We start from the raw sequence: 21,510 nt of genomic DNA, 5'->3' as shown, positions 1-21,510 counted from the left end.
ATTTTCACTTGGATTGTCTTGCAATTGAACCATATAAGACTGCACATATTTTTTTTTCTTCCATCTGATTGTTTGTAATTAAAATTGACTGACAACAGTCAGTCTCTAAAACAATTTTGCTGTGCTCTACATTGTATAATTAGAATTTAAGTATTGAGGGGAATCTTAGTTTTCCTCATAAGGGGCAACAGTGAATAAGTAGCACAATGTTTGGTATTGAGCACGCATATATACGAAGTTTCCCTATACTTTGCAAAACGTTACGGAGGTGCTCATTGTTATTCTTATAACCACTGCCATTTGTTCTCAGTGTGATATTATTGTGATTCCATATACACAACGCTTAACAGGAGACACTTCGCCAAAATGGCTGGGAAATCTAAAATGACAGCTTCATTATATACATATCAGATTGAAAAGGTTGAGTGCGGCTGACCAGCGAAAAAGCAATACTGGAAGGCTTTGAGTAGTATAAATGTTTTTACGTACTGATGTACTCAAAAGGGGAAACACGTCCAGAACAGACTGCCTTCGAGGATGCTTACAGCAAGACTCCTTTTTAAACATCCTTCAGTCGAGCAATGTAGAGGGAATACAGGAGTATAGGGGTCGAGTGTTCGGAGATAAAATTGAGTAGTCTGCCAAACAATGTTTACTGATCGTATAAGGAGATGCTGTGATGCCAAAGTGCTGAAAGATGCGAGTGACCCTACGATGGGTGGTGGCAAAACATAGGTAGAATTTGGGGAGCTGAGAGGAGACAAGTTCTCACAAGATTGAAGGAGGATATGGACTGGTGTATGTGGATGGAAAACCAAATGTATGACAACAAAGGTTGCCCCAAGAAATTAAATCAGATTTGAGAGGGGTGACATACTTTTTTCTGGATTACATATACTGAGAAAGCTTAACAGGAGACACTGTTGGCTGTAATTACTGGAAAATCTAAAATGACAGCTTTATTATATACATATCAGATGAAAATGGTCGAGTAAAGCTGAACTGGGGAAAAGCAATACTGGAATGTGTTGAGTAGTATAAATGCTTTTTTTTGCATATTGATGCACTCAAAAAATGTATATTAAAAATAAAAAATCAACAGCAGTGTGGCTTCTTGTGCCTCACTTTTGGGAACTGTTGTTCCTAATTGGCCAAGAATGTACACGTGGCTGAGAGAAATGTAGCATATATTTGCATACTATTTTTCCTATGACAACAGAATGCATGCTGACGTGAGTAGGTTTTAGAATAAAAAACATAATATTTAAGCCAAAGCGTGAAACTAAAATGATTTAGAACCAAAAGTTAAAATTTAGATTTTCTCCTTTGGGGCTAGAGAATTTATGTACAGGTGAAAAAGGAAGCTGGTCATCGAAAGTGCAAGACCAGCTGAAGAGGGGGATGCATGCAATAAATTGAAATTAATAATATCTAAAATCCTGCATACAGGTGCACCGCTATATAATGGACAAGGAATCCTACAATGATCCTGTAAAATTAGGCTAGTAAGCCTATAAAATTACCTGTTGAATAGCGATGAGAGTACTGAATTAACCAGATTTACCACCAGCTTAGATATAGCCCTCGAGGTCACTCAAATAAATAGACAGGGATGTGGAATTCCTATAGCCCGACGACCGGGACATATTGTTTGGGGTCAAGGGCAACAAGATTTCATGGGTATGTTGTTCTTGGGACTAGTAGGCCCAACCCCCTACAGCACAAACCCGTTGGCTGCCAGTTTACAGTACCACATTATGGATCTGGGCAAGGCATTGCCTACAGTTAAGGTAATATTGTGACCATGTGTTAATGCTGTTCAAACTTGTATTCATGGGTCATTAATGCAAAGCCTTTATTATTAGGGCGAGCGCGCTAAGTAAATGTTGTAAGCTCAGACTGCACTACTGACAGTGGTTCCAGTATAAAAATGTGTACCCACGTTTTCAATGTTTAGCAATATGAGGCTATGTATAATGTTTCCAGAATGCCCTCTATTTAGATGCAAACATTTGCAGAAGCTTGAAAGCAAGTTTGATGATTCTTTGCTTTCGAAATAAAATGTTCCCAAAAAATGCAAAACATTTCGCTAGACTACTGTCAAATTCTAGGCAACACTTCTTTGCAGCATCCTTTAGTAAAATTTGTTGATGTATGCTAGTATTTCCCCAAAATATGCATAATGGAAAATCAGTGTAAACGGTTTTTAATAAGATTATGGGAAACATAAAAATAAACAAGCATTGGTAAAGCCAGTAGGTCTGAAATTGTTAGTCAGCCTTTTGGTTTTGTCAATGCGTGACTTGCGCAACTGCAGTGCGTGTAAATGAGCCTGCAAAAAAGTGACAGAATTTGAAGGTCCTTTTGGGAGAAAACACCTCATTCACACCAATATCAACTGTATGACAAAATTCGTGACCTACGCTCTTGTCTGCAAATGTGGTAAAAAATACATTGGCAGTACTATACGGACGCTTAGGGAAAGAATCAATGAACACATCAGGGCGGTTAAACAGGGTGATATGCGATACCCGGTTGCTGCCCATATGTCAATCTGTCCCGCGCAAACAACACATCGAATGTTTGAATTCTTTGGAATAGAACATACACCCAGACACCCTAGAGGTGGCAATAGAGAGCTAACACTGAGACAGAGAGAAGCCCACTGGATTATGAAAATGCGGAGTGTAGAACATGGTTTAAACATTGACCATGAGCTACATTACTTTCTAGGGAGATAGCTGATACAATACATACAGACTCACTTGTGGACACTGTGAGATGGAAGATAATTCTGAAATAAGGTTCGCATATGAATGTATGAATAATGTATCCTTGATGAATCATGAAAATGAGGCTATAATAATATAATCATCCATTAATGTTAGTACCATGACTATGTACTGACCCTACATGATGAAGAGACCATTAGTTCACTGAGAAAATTTATTGAACACACACGTGCACCTGTATATATAGAATTTGACAGTTTACCAGTGAGATTTGTGTTAAAACACCATTAATGAATGACCACGTATTACCGTCATTTTACAGGAACACACACACTAACTCTGAATACTTTGCATCACTTTGAATTTGAGAGACAAAAATAAATGAGATCTAGCTAACCTAGGGTCAACCTATTTATAATACCTTCACACCCTCACCTATTTACCTACTATATCGTGCACTAAATGGATGATTTCGCTACATACCAATCCAGAACATTAAAATACCGTGGCTAACATGCATGACACAACCAAAGGATAATACACATATTTAAATAGTGCTTGAAGTTTAATGACTGATTAAAAGATATTTCCCATTCTTTAAGAATATGTGTGACTACACATGACAAAATCGACGAGTTTTTATTAAACCCATAGAGCCTAACTCTGGATGCCTCACAATCGCGGATACGTATATAAAGTGGGCAATTGAGAAAACAAGTTAGACTCTGAAATTTCTCCTGTGGTCTTATAAACTAAAAAAAGAATCACTTTGAATAACTCCGAAAATTCGGAAGATTTACTTATTAAATTAGTGGCCATGACCGTTTTCGTTTTTTTGTAATAATATCAGTTGTGATGCAAAATAAATATGACCTAAATAAAGAGATCGCGCAGATAATAAGACGTATTTATAAAATCAACCAGCGTGAATAACTCAAATGGCGGTAATAAAAGATATCATTAAACAATAACATTCAGTGGCGCTATAATTATATCCATCACAGAACTAATAACCTACAATCACATGATAGTAGACTGAAGTCAAGTCTAATTAGAACAGTATAAGATGGCGACTAACTCGCTACAAGACTAAACACCCGGAACTCAGAACATGGATAGACCCATATGACCCTTTTAAACCAATCGACGGGGATTAGTGATACGAGGGTCACACGACTTCCAAATAACCTATCAGGAACGCCCTTTTGAAACACGGAAGTGTTTCTAATAAATACGCGGCGTTTTGGAAGAGCAACAATCGAGCAGACGCGCTGATTGTTAACGGGGGCACCGACGGACCGAACGATACGGGCGAAAGGTAAGAGCAACGGGCACCCGTAACGAGGGGAGAGCTTACTTAAGCATACAGGAGATAATGCTAAAAACGAATGCTGAACCGGGGGGAAATTTTAATGCTGAGGCTCACTAATGAGATACTCGGATGTGCAGGGATAATGGCTGATATTACCCATAATTATGATAAAGGATCTAATAAGGGAATGGCTGTAAAGAAACCATCTACTAATGACACAGCAGATATTAAGTTAAAATAGACAAATAAGCTTTTATTGATAATTGGTTAATTATAAATAACAAGAGCTAAGACCACTTGGGATACAGACGAGATGAGGATAATTTGAAATCACTCAAGGCAACCTGAAAGACCTAGATAATATCAATGAGATAAATAGTCATTCTTACACCACTGGGAATTAAATATGAACTAATAAGAACACCAATGTTCCTTTCAGCCAACTAAAATAGAGTGCGATGTGTAGTCACTTGGACAAGATAAAGTGGACACCATAACAGAAGACCCCCGTAGAACCCCTATGCGGGTTGGAATTATCACCGCATACTAAGTAAGTTAACAACCTGAAATGAGTGTAAAATCAGGTTTACCATATTATTAACCAATACCAAATAACACTTGAATTATATAAATAAAAATATAATTTTACCTCTGCAGCTAAGAGAGAACAGATCTGGAAATAGGTATTTATGAATGAAATAACAATCACATATAGCCACATAGTGCTTGCACTGGAAAACAATTATGAGCACAAGACACATCACCATACCTTCGAAAAGTGCCTGGCACATGGTGTTGGTTCAGGGTGTTTCATACTATATAATAAGATGCATGATGGTCACAACAACCTTAGGCAAAAACCACGCCTTAATAAGTTTATCAAAGTACCTGATCTCTCCATCCTATACAGGATCATAGACCTCTATAAGGATATAGAGGTACATTATGTGTTATAGAATAACAGAAATGTATTTAATCAGACTGTGATTTCAAACCGAAAAAATGTGGGAATATACCTTATAATGTGACAACTTATCAGGATGTAGATTGCATTTTATCACTGAGGAGAAATGTTGGATAATGTGTTTTGAAACTCACTAATTGGACACTTGAGTGGAATCTTGCATGAAAGGGGCCACAAAGACTATGTAACGTTTGGCTAGTATTATAATCTATGGCCAAGAATTCTACATGAAAATGGCAACATATCTTTGTTTTGTTTATTTTTTTGAACTTCTACTGCCTTGAAAAAGTCGCTGAGTTACACTCCCAGTCACGACGAAACACGTGTCGGCTGTGTGGAGAACTTCCAGCAATCAAGAATAAATATAATACGTGTACTAACCAATAACTACGTACTGTGATTGTGTCAAAAGTGTGGCAACGCCTATACATGATTGTATTTTGATATACGTGTGCTAAGGAGTACTGGAATCTGTCAGAAGCGTATGCTATTATTTTGACTGAGCCAATTAGTTTTTTAATGAAATAGTAACTGTTCATCGAAAGACAGCGTACATGATTAGCCAGCAAAGAAGACGTTCATAAAGTAAAACAGAACCAAAGAATAGATTATTCCAATTAATTGCATAAGTGAGCAGAGGATAGGATAGAAATAGTCATATTTAGCTTTCTATTTTTTTTAAAATAAATATTTTTATTGCAGTACAAAACATGTGACTGTGATATACAGCGCAGCGGGCAACAAATATCAAAATACATGACAGTATAAATACCAGGACAGTTTGTTTTACATTACCGATCAACATATCCTATTCCCTGCTCTTAGGGCCCAGTGGTGAGGTTAAACCATTGTCGGCCTACTTCTCCTCACAACTGGGGAGTCTCATTCACAGGCAAACAAAGCATTCCCCGTACTCTCATTCCAGAGCAGCCAGATCTTCATCCACTTGTGTGGACAACCTCTACCCTCAGACTACTTTCTCCGCTTGCATACACCAATTCATATTGGTTTTCCATTCACTCAGTGTGGGGCCTGAAGTCGCCCTCCATCGCCTTGCTATACAACGTTTAGCCAATCATGAGGCCCAGTGTGAACCACAGCCGCTCTCCCTCTGATAAGACTGCTGCTCCCCCAGATATTCAGTAAACACCATTGAGGCAAGGCTTCTACATTTTTTCCACTCAAAGTGATCATGCAGGACAGAACTGCACTCCAGTATTCCTATATAGCTGTAGCTTTCCATGTTTAAGCTGTTGAGACTGAGGGCATGATCTAGAGTTCGGCAGAGTACTTCACCACAAACAGAGCGGAGTAACCTGCCCTCTACGAAAGAGACTCCAAAAGGCTGGCAAAGAGCTCCAGATGTTGTACGTGGTATTCTAGCAAGAGTGGCAGAAGTAAAATCCCCTGATGGAAAGGGGAGGGGGGGCAGCACTTCAAATGCGGCCCGACAGTCCATTTGCTGCCTCCTGTTTCAGGTCCTAATCATTTCTCGATGCGCAGTCAAAGAGAAACAATCAGCTCTGCTTTTTTTGTGGGATCTACTGTTGAAAACCCGGCAGAGGACTGGGCTTAAAAGTCAACCAAGGAAGGCCTTTAGCTGTAGTGCATGTGGAATTTATAACTTGATGAACTTTGCACCGAAAACAGTGCAGAAAGGTAAAGATGAAGTTAACTATAAACACAGGTAGCGTTTAAATTGTATCACACAACCCAATGAGATCGATCCTTGGTAAGCAGATCGCATACAATGCAGTTCACTGGACCAGGGAGTGATGACGCTGTTCTGAAAACACATAGATAACTCTTTTTGAACCAGGTTAATTGTAATAACTTACATCTAGGATCCGATGTAGGGATCTTTCCTCAGATTCTTTAAGACTCTAAAATGCATCATGGGACACATCTTGGCTAGCTTTAACAACTATTAATCATTTCATATTAAAACCAGAAAGACTATTGACATTTTACATTGTGAAAAAGCATGTGTTTATTTGAGTGACTTTCGTCATGAAAAACGAATACAACTGCCTCATCATTAGAAAATAAAGTACATTTCCCAAGTTGATAGTTTCATCTGAATCAGAAATAACTTGATTTCTTGAGGATAATGGATGTGCAATATTTTAAAAGAGTGACCAGTGCTTTCATTGTGAGAGAATGTGCAGTAAGGCACGCTGAGTATTTAGATTGGATTTCAAAGTGAATCTGAAGGCCAATGTTTGATGAGCTCATGTTGTAGGTTATTACTAGGAAGGCTTCACTGGTAGCTGATACACAAATACTGCCAATTTAAAATCCTAACACATGCATACAAGGCACTGCACAGCTTAGGACCAGAATACCTCAATTGCCACCTTCATTTCCACCAACCAACCAGACACCAACACTCAACCTCACTCTCTCGAGAACACATCCCATATCCACAAAAGCAGAACTGGGGGCCTAGCCTTCTCCTACATCGCAACCAAAACTCAGAACAAACCCCCTCCACACATCAGGGCTTCCTCCTCACTTCGTGAACTCCTCAAGAGACTAGAAGACCTGGCTCTTCAACTAACCCCCAGCCGATGACCTACACACCTGCTGCAGTGCCTGGATACCCCTTGGGTGATAAGTCTAGCTCTACCATTCCAAATAACACAACAAAATATTGTGAGAATTTGTGGGGGTTGTGGGTTTGGCCTGAAGCTCCTCTATCCCGGAGCTTGGCTCTGGGCTGGGACGGGCAGCTAGCTTAGCCTAGGGTACTGGTTGTTCTTCCTCCAACAACATCGCAGTCTCCCAAGAGGGTGGGGAATTGTTCCCTTGGTGCATCGAGCGAAATGCTGTTCTCGTCGGTACCTGAAGGGTTTTTTGAACCGTAACGAGAGACAAGCCATGCAGGAAGCCTTGTCATGCTCCATGGACAGACCGAGGTTGCAAACCTAATGGAGATCTGTTCTGGGGTACTTTGCCCTAAACTGTGGACAGTACTTGAAAGGGGTCTTTTCCATTATCATGACCGTATTCTCAAGGATCGTAAATAGAGGATGAAAGCCCTGAAGGCCAAGCCCCTCAAAGGGAGTCGAGAAGAACCTGGACGTCGAGCCCCAAGGGGGTCACAGCCATGCTGATGGGTATGCAGGCAATGGTATTTTTTTCCTACGGGTATGGAGAAGTTTGAGTGCGACCAATGACGAACACCGAAAGGAGACAACCCCGAGCTCTGTACAACCATGTGTGAACCAGACAGCGGTAAAAAAAAAACAATCTAAAAATGGAACTGATGCCCATGCGCATCAACAGCGATAGGTGGAGTCACTGTACTTCTTGACTCAAAGAAAAACAAGCTGAACATGTCCAAGCTAAACACTGGATGGCAGGAGTATGAATAGCATGTGTATCTACAGCTACACATGCCAAGAGCAAATAATTAATTGATTGATGGAAGCATAAATCCCTGAACCTGCATGCTGATTTAAGGAGATGCTTATTTTAAATGGATTTAAATTAATTAAATTTCATTGTATAACACAATTTATCCATGGCTAAGAAACTAACCTATTCAACAGACATTCACCCTATTCAGCTTGTAATGCCTTGTCATATAGTTGCATCAATTGCAGGTTGAACTACAGGGCACTTCATCAGTTTCTGCATGATTACTATGCCCGAGTGTACCCATTTGAGCTCCTTTGACGCCCTATAACATTTCACTATTGCACCTGGGCATAACGACCATTAATATAGCAGTCCAACACCATCTGGAAGATGTTTAATAAAGTTTCATTCTCAAAACCAAATTTGGACAAGTACGTTGTCACAGATTTTTTAGTTTTGGACTGATAATACTTTAGCTCTTAGCAAGCAGTTGGTAAAAATGTTTGTATCAGTATGGACAGCATACTTCTACCTTCTTCCAGAGTACAGAGCAAAAAAGACCAGTTATGTCATTGTATAGTGAATGAGAATAATCCCATTTAAGCACCATGTGAAATGGAAGTGGATACTTGGTTTTACTTCAACAGGCATGTTTACATTGAATTTCATTAAACAATTTAACTAAAATATAATCACCAGTTATTATTGGTTCTGTATTTAAAGTCGAAAAATTGTTTAACTCCCTGGCACTCATACACAAATAATATGCCACTGTAGTACACAGTAGGTGTACCTCTGACCTATGCAATGTACATAAAGGCATCACATTTTGAGTAGAAACAAAATGTTGCCATAGACCCTGGGGAATGGGCAGGTAGCCTGCTCAAGAACACCCCACCTGCACCTCCTTCAACTTGTGACAGTTTAACCACACTCTTACTCCACCAATACAAGACATTTTAAAAACAAATTGTGCTCGTGGACTGTCAACACATCCTGGTGACTAGGTCAGCTCCTTACTGAAATACAATATTTCCCAACATATTAATCCCCTCTGCAAAAAAACCATCTACATAACAGTTATAGGAGACCTGATTAGAAAATCCTCATATGCTAAACCATATGAAGTACATTCATACATGCATGCATACATATACAGCCAAGCACAGACATGAATGATCTAAGTTTGTGCTGCCCTGTAGTCTCCACTGAACAACTGTAGGTTATGTTCATGCCATCTTACAGAGAAGGAATGTAAAGTGCTCCCTTGAAATTCAACAACAAATTGACCTTCTAACCTTTCTAATATACTCCATAAATACTATTTTTTTTCTGAGTAGGTTGAGTTCCACCAACTTTCACTTCAGCAGATATGATGCATCAATGGAAAGTAAGGAGTACATTATGGGCTACATAAACCGGCGCAATCGTACATTTAATAGCTGTTACAAGGGATAGTCCCTTTTTTGTACTTACTCTTGTCAAATCCATTCCAAGTTTAAGCTGCGATAACAAGTGTAGGATAATACTTCGCTGTTCCTCCACAGCACCCAGGTCTTCCTCTTTGGTATCACATGTGTCTTCCACCTCCTCATCTGAATGTATATCTTCTGGCTCCTGCTGCAAAACAAAAATAGATCTTTGTATAACACATGAACAAGACTGAGTTTACAGAAATGTGTACACTAAAACGGGAAAAAAGACTCCATCTTCAGATATTGTTCCAAACCTTGTGTAGACCTCAACACACAAATCTTTTTAGTCCGTCACTAGAAACATAGTTTGATACCCAACATTATTTAAGCTTTCTTGAAAAGTGCTAAATGCCGCTCTTTCTAAATCTAAGCAAATCCCTTTCCATGGGTTTCCTTTCAATTTAAATGATCCCTACATAATACGCAAGATACTAAAATGAGATTTAGGATAGGATGCACACTACTGCCTTTTTGCCACAGTTAGGCCTTGGACACCTCTCCAATTCTTATTCTACGCAAAGTATTCGCCTCTACCACATCATATGGACCTAAACAGCTTTTTTTGTGAACAATCCTCTAAAGGTCTTCCTTTGCTTCTTAAACTTATCCATCCAATCTTCTTCCCTGTAAAAAACAATCTGCAGACGTTATCGGGTTGATTGGCACATACCACCTTTAGCTTAATCCTTTCAAATTCAAGCCAAAGAACTATACCACGGCTTCTCCATCTCATTCCTTCTCTCGTTTTCTCTGCTAGGAACCTTAAGATGACTAGTGGCGAATGCGCCCTTTCAATCAGCAGGACTGCCCAAGGATGTCACATTTTCATATTCCATTTTCTTAAAACTCTATTAGAAGCATACTCCTACATTTACATCTTTCCTGTTCGGGTTTCCTTTTCTGCAGTATTTTGAATTTCCTAGCCATTATCATTGAAACTAATTCATAAATGATTGCCACAAGTAAAAAGAACAGATCACAAGTATCCCAACTACAATACTTGCTTTTTGTTAAAAGGCTGCATAAATATCATACAATAAATGCATAGGGAAATAAAGTCAAGGGCTTACCATGTGTTCTACTGAGATGCACATTTAGTCTGTATTTATATCTCAAGCCTTGCAAAACAGACAGGTACTGTGTATGCACCAAAACAGACCGGTACTGTGTATGCACACTGCTGTAGTGGGCAACCAGTACGAACAGTTTTGATACTGGCAAAGCAAAGCCTTTCATCTTTGCTTTAAAAAAATATATAAGAATAATTTGTCAACAAATGGAATACAAGTTAACAATAAATGACAAACAAAATGAAAAGCAACAGAGCACAGTTAAATTACAATGTAAGATTTCATTAAAATATTCTCTATTCACAAAAAAGATCAGCAAGGAAAAAAAGGAGAACGAATAAAAATAAAAAAAACATTGAGAGAGCGAATATACTTAAAATAAAAGCCCCCATACTGCATCTAGTATTTGTAAGGAACGGGTACACCTTGCCTGAGCTAAGGCTTTTTCCATCTCATATGTTTCATTAACCAGTAACCACCACTCGTTTATGGTAGGCAGTTTTGAGGCAATCCATACCAGAGCAATTGCCAGTCTAGCAGCGACCAATAATATTGAGACGAGACGGGTAAGTCGATGAACCACTAATTTAAGACCCATCTTGATTTCTAAAATCATTAATGGTGTTCCTGAGCCCAGTCTCTGGGAAAATACTTGATTAATCTTCTGCCAGTAAATATGCAATTCTGGACAGGTTACGAACATGTGTGTGATATTAGCCGCATATAAATCACATCTAGGGCATTTTGTCCAATCCCTATCCAGGCTACCCCAGCCCATTTAGAAATGTTATCAAGTGTATAATAAGCAAACTAATAGTACGAAATTGCTGCAAGCGAAGATTAACTGAATGCACTGACTCATTTAAAAGACGTAGTGCTTGTAGAATAGTATTAGATGTGACCTCTGTCCCCAAAGTCACCTGCCAATGAGCCGCCAGTTTTTCCAAATTGATTTGCTTAGGATTTTGAATACATTTATACATACGACTAATCATAGATTTTGTCTTCTCGCTATAAAGATAGGCCCATATTCCTAAACTAGATGGTATTTCCAATTCCAGATGCTTCACCAGATAGTACCTAATCTGTAAGTATTTTAGAAACATACCGTCCTGTAACTCATATTGCCTCTGCACATTCTTAAAAGAAGCAAAACCATTATAATCCTAGAGATCTCCTAGATGAGCAGTCCCAAACATTGCCCATTGCTTACTGGCAGCATCCTGAAATATTTCCGGGAATATCGGATTCCCCCAGAAGGGTAATTTATCATGATAAAATGACAGATTACATCTTATTGAAATAGCAGGCCATACACTAATGCTATCCTTTTATGTCTGAACTGGGACGGTGAAGTGAGCTAAAGAATGGGGTTGGATTAAACCCAGATCATTTGACTGGGGGTGAGTGTTTGATTTGCTCAAACGCTCCGTCCATCATCCCCTTTGGTATCGCTTTGTTCGCCCTAAGTTGGCAGGGTATGCCCAGACGTGGGTCCCTTGCTCACTCTACCACTGGATTTAAGGTAGCCTGGTTGATGAGGATTATGAATCCGAAACCGGTCCCAGGATGCTTGTTTCCGGTCCAGGGAAGACATGGCTTAGCAGTTTGGGCTGGACTGTTCCCATGAGGCACTGGGTCAGACTGATTTGCATATGGCCATGTGTGAACTGGGGTGGTGGAATGAGCTAAAGAATGGTGATGGATTAAACTCAGATCAGCTGACTGGGGCTGAGTGTTTGATTTGCTCAAACGCTCAGTCAATCATCCTCTTTGGTATCGCTTTATCCCTGATGGTCTTACATTTTACCCTTTTGAAATAATTTGGGTCTTTAGTTTAATATAAGTACATATTGCTATCTTCTCCCAATAGAAAATTATGAAAAAAGATTTTATACTCCGGATTTAAAAGGCTAAAAAACCATTCAATAAAAGCAGCCTAAAAATACTTTTTTTAAATCTGGAAATTCTAAGCCCCCATGATCATATGGAAGCTTTAACACCTCAATAGCTCTCCGAGCTCTCCTATATCCCCATATAAAACTACACAGTACGCCCTCTAACTTCTTAAAAAATATATTTTGAACCCGTAAAGGGATTGATCTAAACAAATACAAAAATGTTGGCAAAATTTTCATCTTTATAATATTAAGATGGCCAATAATACCTATAGGAAGTTTGTGCAATTGCTTAAGTGATTTTACTGTATCCTGCAATAAAAATTCTAAATTTAACGAAAATATATTTTCTATCTGTGCAGATAATCTTTCTCCCAAATAAGTAACCTCAGAGCAAACACCATTAATTGGTGCTCTCTGTTTGAAATTAACTAGTATTTGTGTCTTCTTAACATTTCATTTATACCCAGATATGGAGCCAAACTTGATTGCTTCATCTTCACTAATCATACAATCCGATACCCATGCCATATCTATTCTAGAATTATAACCTACGTGGAGCAGAATAATATGTATACCCTGGGAGATTTGGTTTTAAACATCTCCAAACAACTCCAATGGATCGAAGCCTCCCGATTTCTAAAATAGCTGCTTTAATCTTCTGCATTCTGTGGGTAGCATTTTGTCTGGTAGTATCTATACTTCAATTCATAACACAATTAAAATCCCCCATTACCACCCGCTCCCCCTCCCAATTTAACATTTCCATATTTAACTTATCAATAACAATTGGATCGTCAGTATTAGGACCAGATAGTGAACAAAAAATATACACCTAATTTCACTCTGTGCAATCACCCATTTTCTTCCCTGATCAGCTAGTGTTTTTTATATCATACAAGAAAAACATTTGTTTCAGTATAGCCGTTCCCCTTATTGATACCTCTTGTGTAGTAAAAACTATAATTTCATATCCCAACTGATTAAGAAGATCACGATCATTATATGAGAGATGAGTCTCCATTAACAAGACTAATTGTGGGTTATACATTTTCAGCTCTTCACAGACAAGTTGGCGCTTAATTTTAATATTAAGCCCTGCAACATTCCAGGCAAGACACTTAATTCAATCCATAACTAAAAAATGTCTCCACCGGTTTAGTTCTATCTGCCTTAACACAATCGTCCTGTTCCTTAGCTCCTTTCTTTTATCATATATTTTTTACATATTTTTCATATAACCCATTGTTGACTTTTTCCCCATCCCTTTGTCCCTCCCGGAACCCTCCCACCACCTCCCTACATCTTGAAGGAGGAATCATCCCCTTTCCACAGATGCTGCTGAATTGGCAGCTTTTTGGAGACAGTGCACATTCGGAGGCTTCCGAGTCAAATCCTCACCCCACACAAACAAGTCAAACATTACTAAAATCTCAAGGCCTGCAACAGATCGTAGCGGACGGAACAGCAATTGGGAGAGCCACAGAATCAAGAGGCCCGACCCTGTCTGCGATTCTTCAAGCTCTAAGAGACCAGAGATTAGAGGCAGAAGAACGCTATGCCGAAGCTATGGTAGATAATCATAATATTCAACAGTCACTGAAGGAGGTGTCACTCAAGGTTGGGACATTAGCTGCAGATGTTTTGGATTTACACCAGAGAGTTACAAGTACTGAGGAGATTAATACTAAAGCTACAAGCTCACTCCAATTACACAAGGATAAAATAATAATAATGCAAGCGAAGCTGGAAGATTTAGAAAATCGCTCACGGTGCCATAATCTAAAGCAGATTGGAATTCCAGAAGGGCAAGAAGGATCGTATCCCAGGGCCTTTTTTGTTTAACCTCTTTAGGAGGCCTTTCCAGATCTGGGGGATTGGGATTACCAGGTGCAAAGGGCCCATAGACTCCCATCTGTACAACAGAGACAGGGATCTCGGTATCTTAGACCATTTTTGATTTTTTGGGGAAATGTTCTCCTTCCGTAAGCTGTTTTTCTGAAAGCTCATCCTAGCTCCCCGGTCACAGTTGATTCTTTTTCTTTTTTCATACGATCGGGCTTCTTTAAATTGACAATGGATAGACAATGGAAATTAAGGCGGTGATCAATCTGTTAAAAGCTACTGGAGCACAAGTATTTTTACAAGAACCTACTCGTCTGAAGGCTCTTCGGGGGGGGGCATTCGCACTTTTTCAATACAGAACAAGAAGTAAAAGCAGCTATTGATAGTTGGCAAACAATGGATTTGAATAAGATTAAACTTAAACGGTTTGCCTTTTTTTTATATAATGTTTGCCTTTCATCTTTCCAAGTCAAAGATAAATAGCAGGTGCCTCAAAATGTAAATGCTACTGTAAAATTACAACATACGAGTGTGCTATATCACTCCATGTCTGTATTAACCCACATGTCCAGTTCTGGGTATTCATTTTGCAAATGACTGCTGTCAGATGTGTAATTTCAATTGATTCACCTGAAAGGAAATACACTAACAATTCCACAATGCACTGATTTCTTAAAATAAACACCTGAACCAGTTACAATGTTCTGATGCATTACACAAAGGCAAACAAAATTGTAGGAATTGAAAGAGTCCTGTTTGCCTATAAGAACTATTTGCTATTTTTTGTCCATGCTGTACAGCCCTGTGGCTACTATGCAGCATGGTATAAAAAATGTTTTTAAAAGACACGATGACCCACTGCCACCTCATTATGAAGGCGTGCGTAGTACACCTTTCTATTTTTTAATTTACAGATCTAGGATGGATTGGTAAATTACATTAAAAAAAGGTTGCAAAACAGTTCTCTTTCCAAATGTAGTGTGAAAGAGACCAATAAAAAAAAATAATTACATGAATAAGCTGGTAGGAGAAGTAGTAGGGGGGTAAAACAACATGGTTGGCTGAGGTGAAGCAAAACTGTGGACGGGGGACAACAGTGGGAAAAAGACAATCGCAGAGACCAAGGAAAGAAGCACGTGGGTGCGAGGGAGAGCAACAAGGAAGACAGCTGGAAAACACAAGCACTCTCAGGAAGATCTTAAACTAAAAGAAAAAGTAGTTCCATAAAAGAGAGCAGAGGAAACAAAGAAGCCCATCATTCAAAGAGATGGTAAAAAGACTATGGTCCAAGGCAAAACCGAACACAAAACAGACAGGCTGAAACAAGGAAAGCCTTCGAAGAGAAAGCAAAGAAATAAGAGTGATGGTAAAGCCAACCAACGTTAAGCAATTGGTGGAATGCAAGTTCCTGTATGTTATTGGTAAGCCCCCAATATTTTTTTCAAAACCAGATTGAAGTCTTCATGTGTTATTTGTGTACATTAGTTATTTCCTGTATCGTATTTCCTTATTGATATAATGCCTTTTACATTCAGAGTTATTATTTTACACTGCCTGCTTTGGGACTTATGGGGGGGGGGGGGTTCTGCAATCCTGATCTTCTTACTATAGCACATACAAAAGGGGCATAAAGCCACATACACCTGCCACATTTCAGTAGAATATCAGCAGCTTTCTGCTGGGGTTGAAGGGCACACAGGGTAATACATTTTACAGACTTTTTAATTCCTTTAAAACCTAGCATAATCATGGACCTTGTCATCCTCAGGTCCAGACAATCCTTGCAGATAACCCTTTGTCCATTGCTTCCCTAACATCAGTGGTTATTGAAATGGGTTACGTAAGTAGGGAATTAAGAGTGGTCACTCTATGTTGTATGGGTGGCGGTTAGTGGCTTTTATCCAGCTAAAGCCCAAACTGCACACTGACAGACAAGTACACAGCAAATACACATTAAAAGTAGCAGAGATCCGGCGGCCCTCATTGATGACACCTCTACCCTCCAACAACAGGTGGCCCACCTTCAGAAGCAGCAATACCAGATGGGTGAACTCCTGGATGATTATGAAGGACGGGGGCGACGAAATAACGTCCGTATCCTAGGAGTTCCGGAGCGCATGGAAGATCCCCTTGCTGACCTCTTTGTGGAGGACCTCGAGGTGAAGCATCTCCAGCCCAAAGGTCTCTCTAGCTTTTTCTCCATCGAAAGGACCCATCGGGTCCCGGGGGTAGGCCAAAGCCTGGGGCCCCCCCTCGACCGCTCCTGGCAAGGGTCTTCAATTTCCGGGACAGGGACGCCATTCTTCAGGCGGCCCGGAGGAATGCACAGTTGAAACTTGACCACCATTACATTTTTCCCCGGACTTCACAACTAGAGAGCAGGCTCGTCGCCGCAGCTTCCTCGAGGTAAAAAGGGCGATGCGCGATAAGAACATAAAATACTCAATGCTCTTTCCGGCTAAGCTGCGGGTTGAGGCGGAGGGTAAGACTTGTTTTTTTCTCTCCCCGGAGGAGGCGTGGGAGTGGATGGATGGGTGGCATCCGGCGGGAAAGACCACACGAAATCACGGAGCTTCTGATTCAGGAACGCATCACCTACACTCACCACTCACCTGAGCGACGGGAGCAGCCTCCAGACATTGATCAAGATTACTGATGGGGACTCCCTCGGCGTCATTGTATCGCCACAATACGTCATACTCTTTATCCTATAGTTGATGATGACTCCAGCTACATCTCCATTCCGAATTTTCAGCTGGTGGCTTTCCCCCTGTTCTGGGCCTCCGCGCCTACCCCCTCGGACTGCACTGGGGCATAACCCATAAGTCTCAAGGCCTGTATTGGAAGATGTTGCAAGCACCTGGACAGGTATGCTTTTTTGACTGTCATGAAGTTACACTGTTATACTTAGTATTGGCGAGTGGCACGGCGGTCTATCCGTTACCCCGTGTATGGTGGGAGGGCGACGGGCACTCTGCCTAGTTGGGGTGTGGATAGTTTCAAGTCCGCGGGCAGGGAAGCAGGGTGGGGGAACGCGGGTGGGGGTTTTTGCTGGGGTTTCAATTATATGTAGGTTTGTTCGTAACTGCATTGTATCGCAATTTTGAGTCATGTCTCCGATATTGTCCCTTTTCCTTTTTAGTTAGTTACAGAGTCTTCCCTGTTTTTAGGCGCACTGTTCAACACTGTCCAGCCTCTCGAGGCACATCCCGTCCGAGGGCTACTCGCCCCTGCTCCATTCTGGGTTCCCCTCGTCCTACACACTTGCCCACATGGTGGGTTTCAAGATTGTCTGGGACTCCTCCTAGTGAGCCCTCCAGCTGGTTTCCACCCCACAAACTACCATGACACGCTCCCACGCTAGGGCACTTACCCTTTTTGACATGGAACGTAAATGGCCTTGGAAATAAAATAAAGAGAGGGGTGGTTCTACAATATCTCAAACGCCATGCTCCTTAGTCTTGCTTCAAGAGACACACCTGATGGGCAATACCTGTCGGGCACTTCAACGGGGGGGGGGGGGGTGGGGGGGGGGGGGGGGGGTGGGGGGGGAGGGGGTTACAAGTTATTGGTTCACGCGGGGTTTACATCTGGTTCCCGGGGCACCGCTATTCTTGTTAAGAAAAGCCTTCCACTTACCTGTACGAAGACGTGGGCAGACCCCTTGGGTCGTTTTGCTGTAATTGAGGCCACCTGGGAGGGGTGACAGTTGAATGCTGTCTCAGTCTATATCCAACCAACACTAGGTAGGGATTCACTGCGGGCCTTAGAATGACTCCTGCTAGATCTCCCCCAGTGCTCGATTGTTGGTGGCCATTTCAATACGACAATGAATGATGTGTTGGATAGACACCCCCAACGCAGCTCCCACAGGCAAAGATCCGACCTTCTAGACCTAGACTTTACTCAGGCAATGGGGCTAGAGGACTTGTGGCGGACAATTCACCCGGACACTTCCTATTTTACACATTACTCTAATGCACACAATAGCATGTCTCGCATTGATTACTTCCTTTGCCCCTTGGGCTATTTCGTCATCCCCAGGGACTCCCTCGAGGTATCTCAGACCATTCACCTCTTACTGAAGAGCTCACCTATCATCAGCAGGTGACCAGAGGACCCATTATCATCAATCCATGGCTCCTGAAAATCCCTGACATGCTCGAACACACGGAATATTATTTTAATGAGAACGTTGGATCAGTGAAGTCATCTGTCATGATCAAGGGCAGGGCATTGGCTCTTAAATCTGGATATTTACACAAACAAAGCGAGATATTGATCCAGGCGGAGACTGACTTGCTCTGCCTGGAGTCAGACCACAATACCGGCCTATCGGATGAGACGGCTCACCGCCTCAGGGCCAAACAACTCGAATATAAGGCAGTGACCCTGGAAAAGGCTCAAGCTAAACTCCTTAAAACTTGCCACCGAGTTTACGAACTAGGAGATAAAGCGGGTAAAATGTTGGCCTGGTTGGAAAGGCGTGAACAAGGCTCCAGATGGGTCCTGCTACTGATCCGTCCCAACGCCTCACGCATCACCGACCCACAGGAGATAGCGGAGGCCTATGCAGACCACCTAGAACAGGTCTACTCCTCTTGAGCATATTATATGGCGGACGAGTCCCGCTTACTCTAGGAGGAAATGGATCTACCCACTCTCTCAGACACAGATAAAGGCGGGTTAGAGGCAGAACTCACAGTTGAAGAGATTGGAAACGCCCTCTTTGCTATAACATCTGGTAAGGGTATGGGCCCCAATGGCGTTCCCATTGAGTTCCTGAAGGGGATGGCACAAGAGGTAATCCCTCATTTGAAGGCTATGTTCGAAGAGAGTCGGGATGTGGGATGTCTGCCCCTGGACCAAAGACTGGCTTCCATTGCCGTGATCCATAAACCTAACAAATCACCCACTGACTGCTGCTCCTATAGACCGATTTCTCTTATAAACACTGTAGTTAAGATTCTGGCCAAACTTTTAGCTACCAGGCTCCTCACAGTTCTCCCCTCTCTAATCCATGATGAACAATTGGACTTCCTTCCGGGCTGGAACACAGCCCTTAATCTCCGTCGACTTCATAATGTTCTTGGTAGACAGCCCTATATACAGGAGGATGCCGCGATATTGTCCCTCGATGCCACACTAGCATTTGACTCTATAGAGTGGTCTTATCTTTTCGAAGTCCTGGAGCGCTTCGGCTTAGGTCCTAATTTGATCCAATGGGTCAGTTTACTTTACACTGATCTGTTGGGCCAGGTGCGAGTCAATGCCCACACCTCCAGACAATTTCGGTTATATAGAGGGACCAGGCAGGGTTGCCCCCTCTCACCCTTATTATTTGCGCTTAACCTAGAACCCCTGGCCCACTGGGTCCGATCGGACGCCTCCATTCGAGGTCTACGATGGAACGTTGACACGGTGGACAAAATCTCCCTGTACGCAGATGACATTCTAGTTTATGTCTCTTCCCCGCGATCCTCCATTAACAGCCTGCTACATGTTATCACTAACTTCGGAAATACTCTGGTTTCTCGGTCAATTGGTATAAATTGGTGCTCTATGTATTACATGGCTCCCCACCTGCCCTTCCGAGGGGATACTCGATTGCCTTGGCCCGACGGATTTAAATACCTTGGCATTTTTGTCATCCCAGTTCCTAAATTGTTTTACGAACGTAGTCTACTAGGCCCGCTGCAGAGACTCCACAGTGACATTTCCCACTGGTGTACGCTGCCTTTATCCCTCCCAGGCAGAGTGGCTCTCTTGAAAATGCTAGCACTCCGACGCTTTTGTACGCTCTCCAGAACTGCCTGTTCCCGTTGGCTGACTCCTACTTCTGCACGCTGGAGGGAGATCTACGACTCCTCTTATGGGATGGTAAGGCGCCCCGGATAGCCCTTCATAAACTCACTCAGGGGTGGTGCGATGGGGGCATTGCCCTGCCAAACATGCACCTTTACTATTGGGCCTCCCAACTAGTGGCCACTAACTCTTGGATTCAGGGATCGCCTACCAACCCGGCCTTCCATCTTGAACTCTACCAGACTGGGCGAGAAGGGTACTTAGGTGCCCTATATAGCAAACCTTCCAGAGGTCGTTACGAAGTGTCATATCTTAAAAAGGATACTCGTAGTAACTGACGGGAACAGAGATGCTGGCTTCCGAATCCACCTAAGGCAATAACTTAGAGCTCATTAAATATAAGACTCCAACCTATTACCTCTGGGGGAAGGGGAAATTGTATAAAATAATAAACAACAAAGAAGAGATCCTCTTGGATGGCTCCGCTCGTCAGTCCGACCTGCAGACCTTCACTGGCTTGGAACCTGTGGGAAAGATTACAATAACCTTAACTTTATATCTCTCGCTCCCTCTCTACTCTTTCCTATTACTCTCCCTAATTCTTACCTACCATTTCTGCCAAGAGTCTTGCTCTCTCTTCTGTCTGGTAAAGGCTTCGGATATGAATGAACTTCTCTGTTATGGTTTCTTCCTGTAATTCACAATGGCACAATTTATTAATCCTTCCTCTCCTCTGTGCTGCCTCTATCTTTATTTTTACTCCCACTACTCACTTTCTATCTGCTCTCCTGCTCAGCTATCCTGGTTGCCTTTTGCGGTCTTCTTGGAATTCTTCCTGCTAACTGTGAATACATTTAATTTTAATGTTAAACTTGAATGCTCAACCTCCTAGGGCAACTCTAAGTATTTATATGAGGTTTCCTGACTTACTTATTATTTAGCTCATTTTCTCTGTACACCTTCTCTTGTAATTTTACTAATTCAGTTTTCTCCTGTATTTCTTTTTCAGATTTCCAACTGCTCTCTATTCCTGTTGTCAGCGTATG

General features: G+C 41.5%; 1 protein-coding gene across 2 annotated transcripts in view; it reads right to left on the bottom strand.

Annotated features, from left to right (window-relative positions):
• The window catches only part of OSBPL11 (oxysterol binding protein like 11), a 389,464-nt gene that overhangs the window by 123,396 nt on the left and 244,558 nt on the right, over positions 1-21,510 (bottom strand). Inside the window, exon 8 of one of the 2 annotated variants that reach the window (XM_086957431.1) lies at positions 9,848-9,991. In XM_086957431.1, the coding sequence (XP_086813557.1) occupies positions 9,848-9,991 (144 nt within the window). The remainder of the gene's footprint in view (positions 1-9,847; positions 9,992-21,510) is intronic. The other variant, XM_086957432.1, reaches the window with a different exon arrangement.

This window comes from Lissotriton vulgaris, chromosome 2_1 (assembly GCF_964263255.1).
Source record: "Lissotriton vulgaris chromosome 2_1, aLisVul1.2, whole genome shotgun sequence".
Taxonomy (NCBI): domain Eukaryota; kingdom Metazoa; phylum Chordata; class Amphibia; order Caudata; family Salamandridae; genus Lissotriton; species Lissotriton vulgaris.
This window is presented reverse-complemented; position numbering and strand designations above follow the sequence as displayed.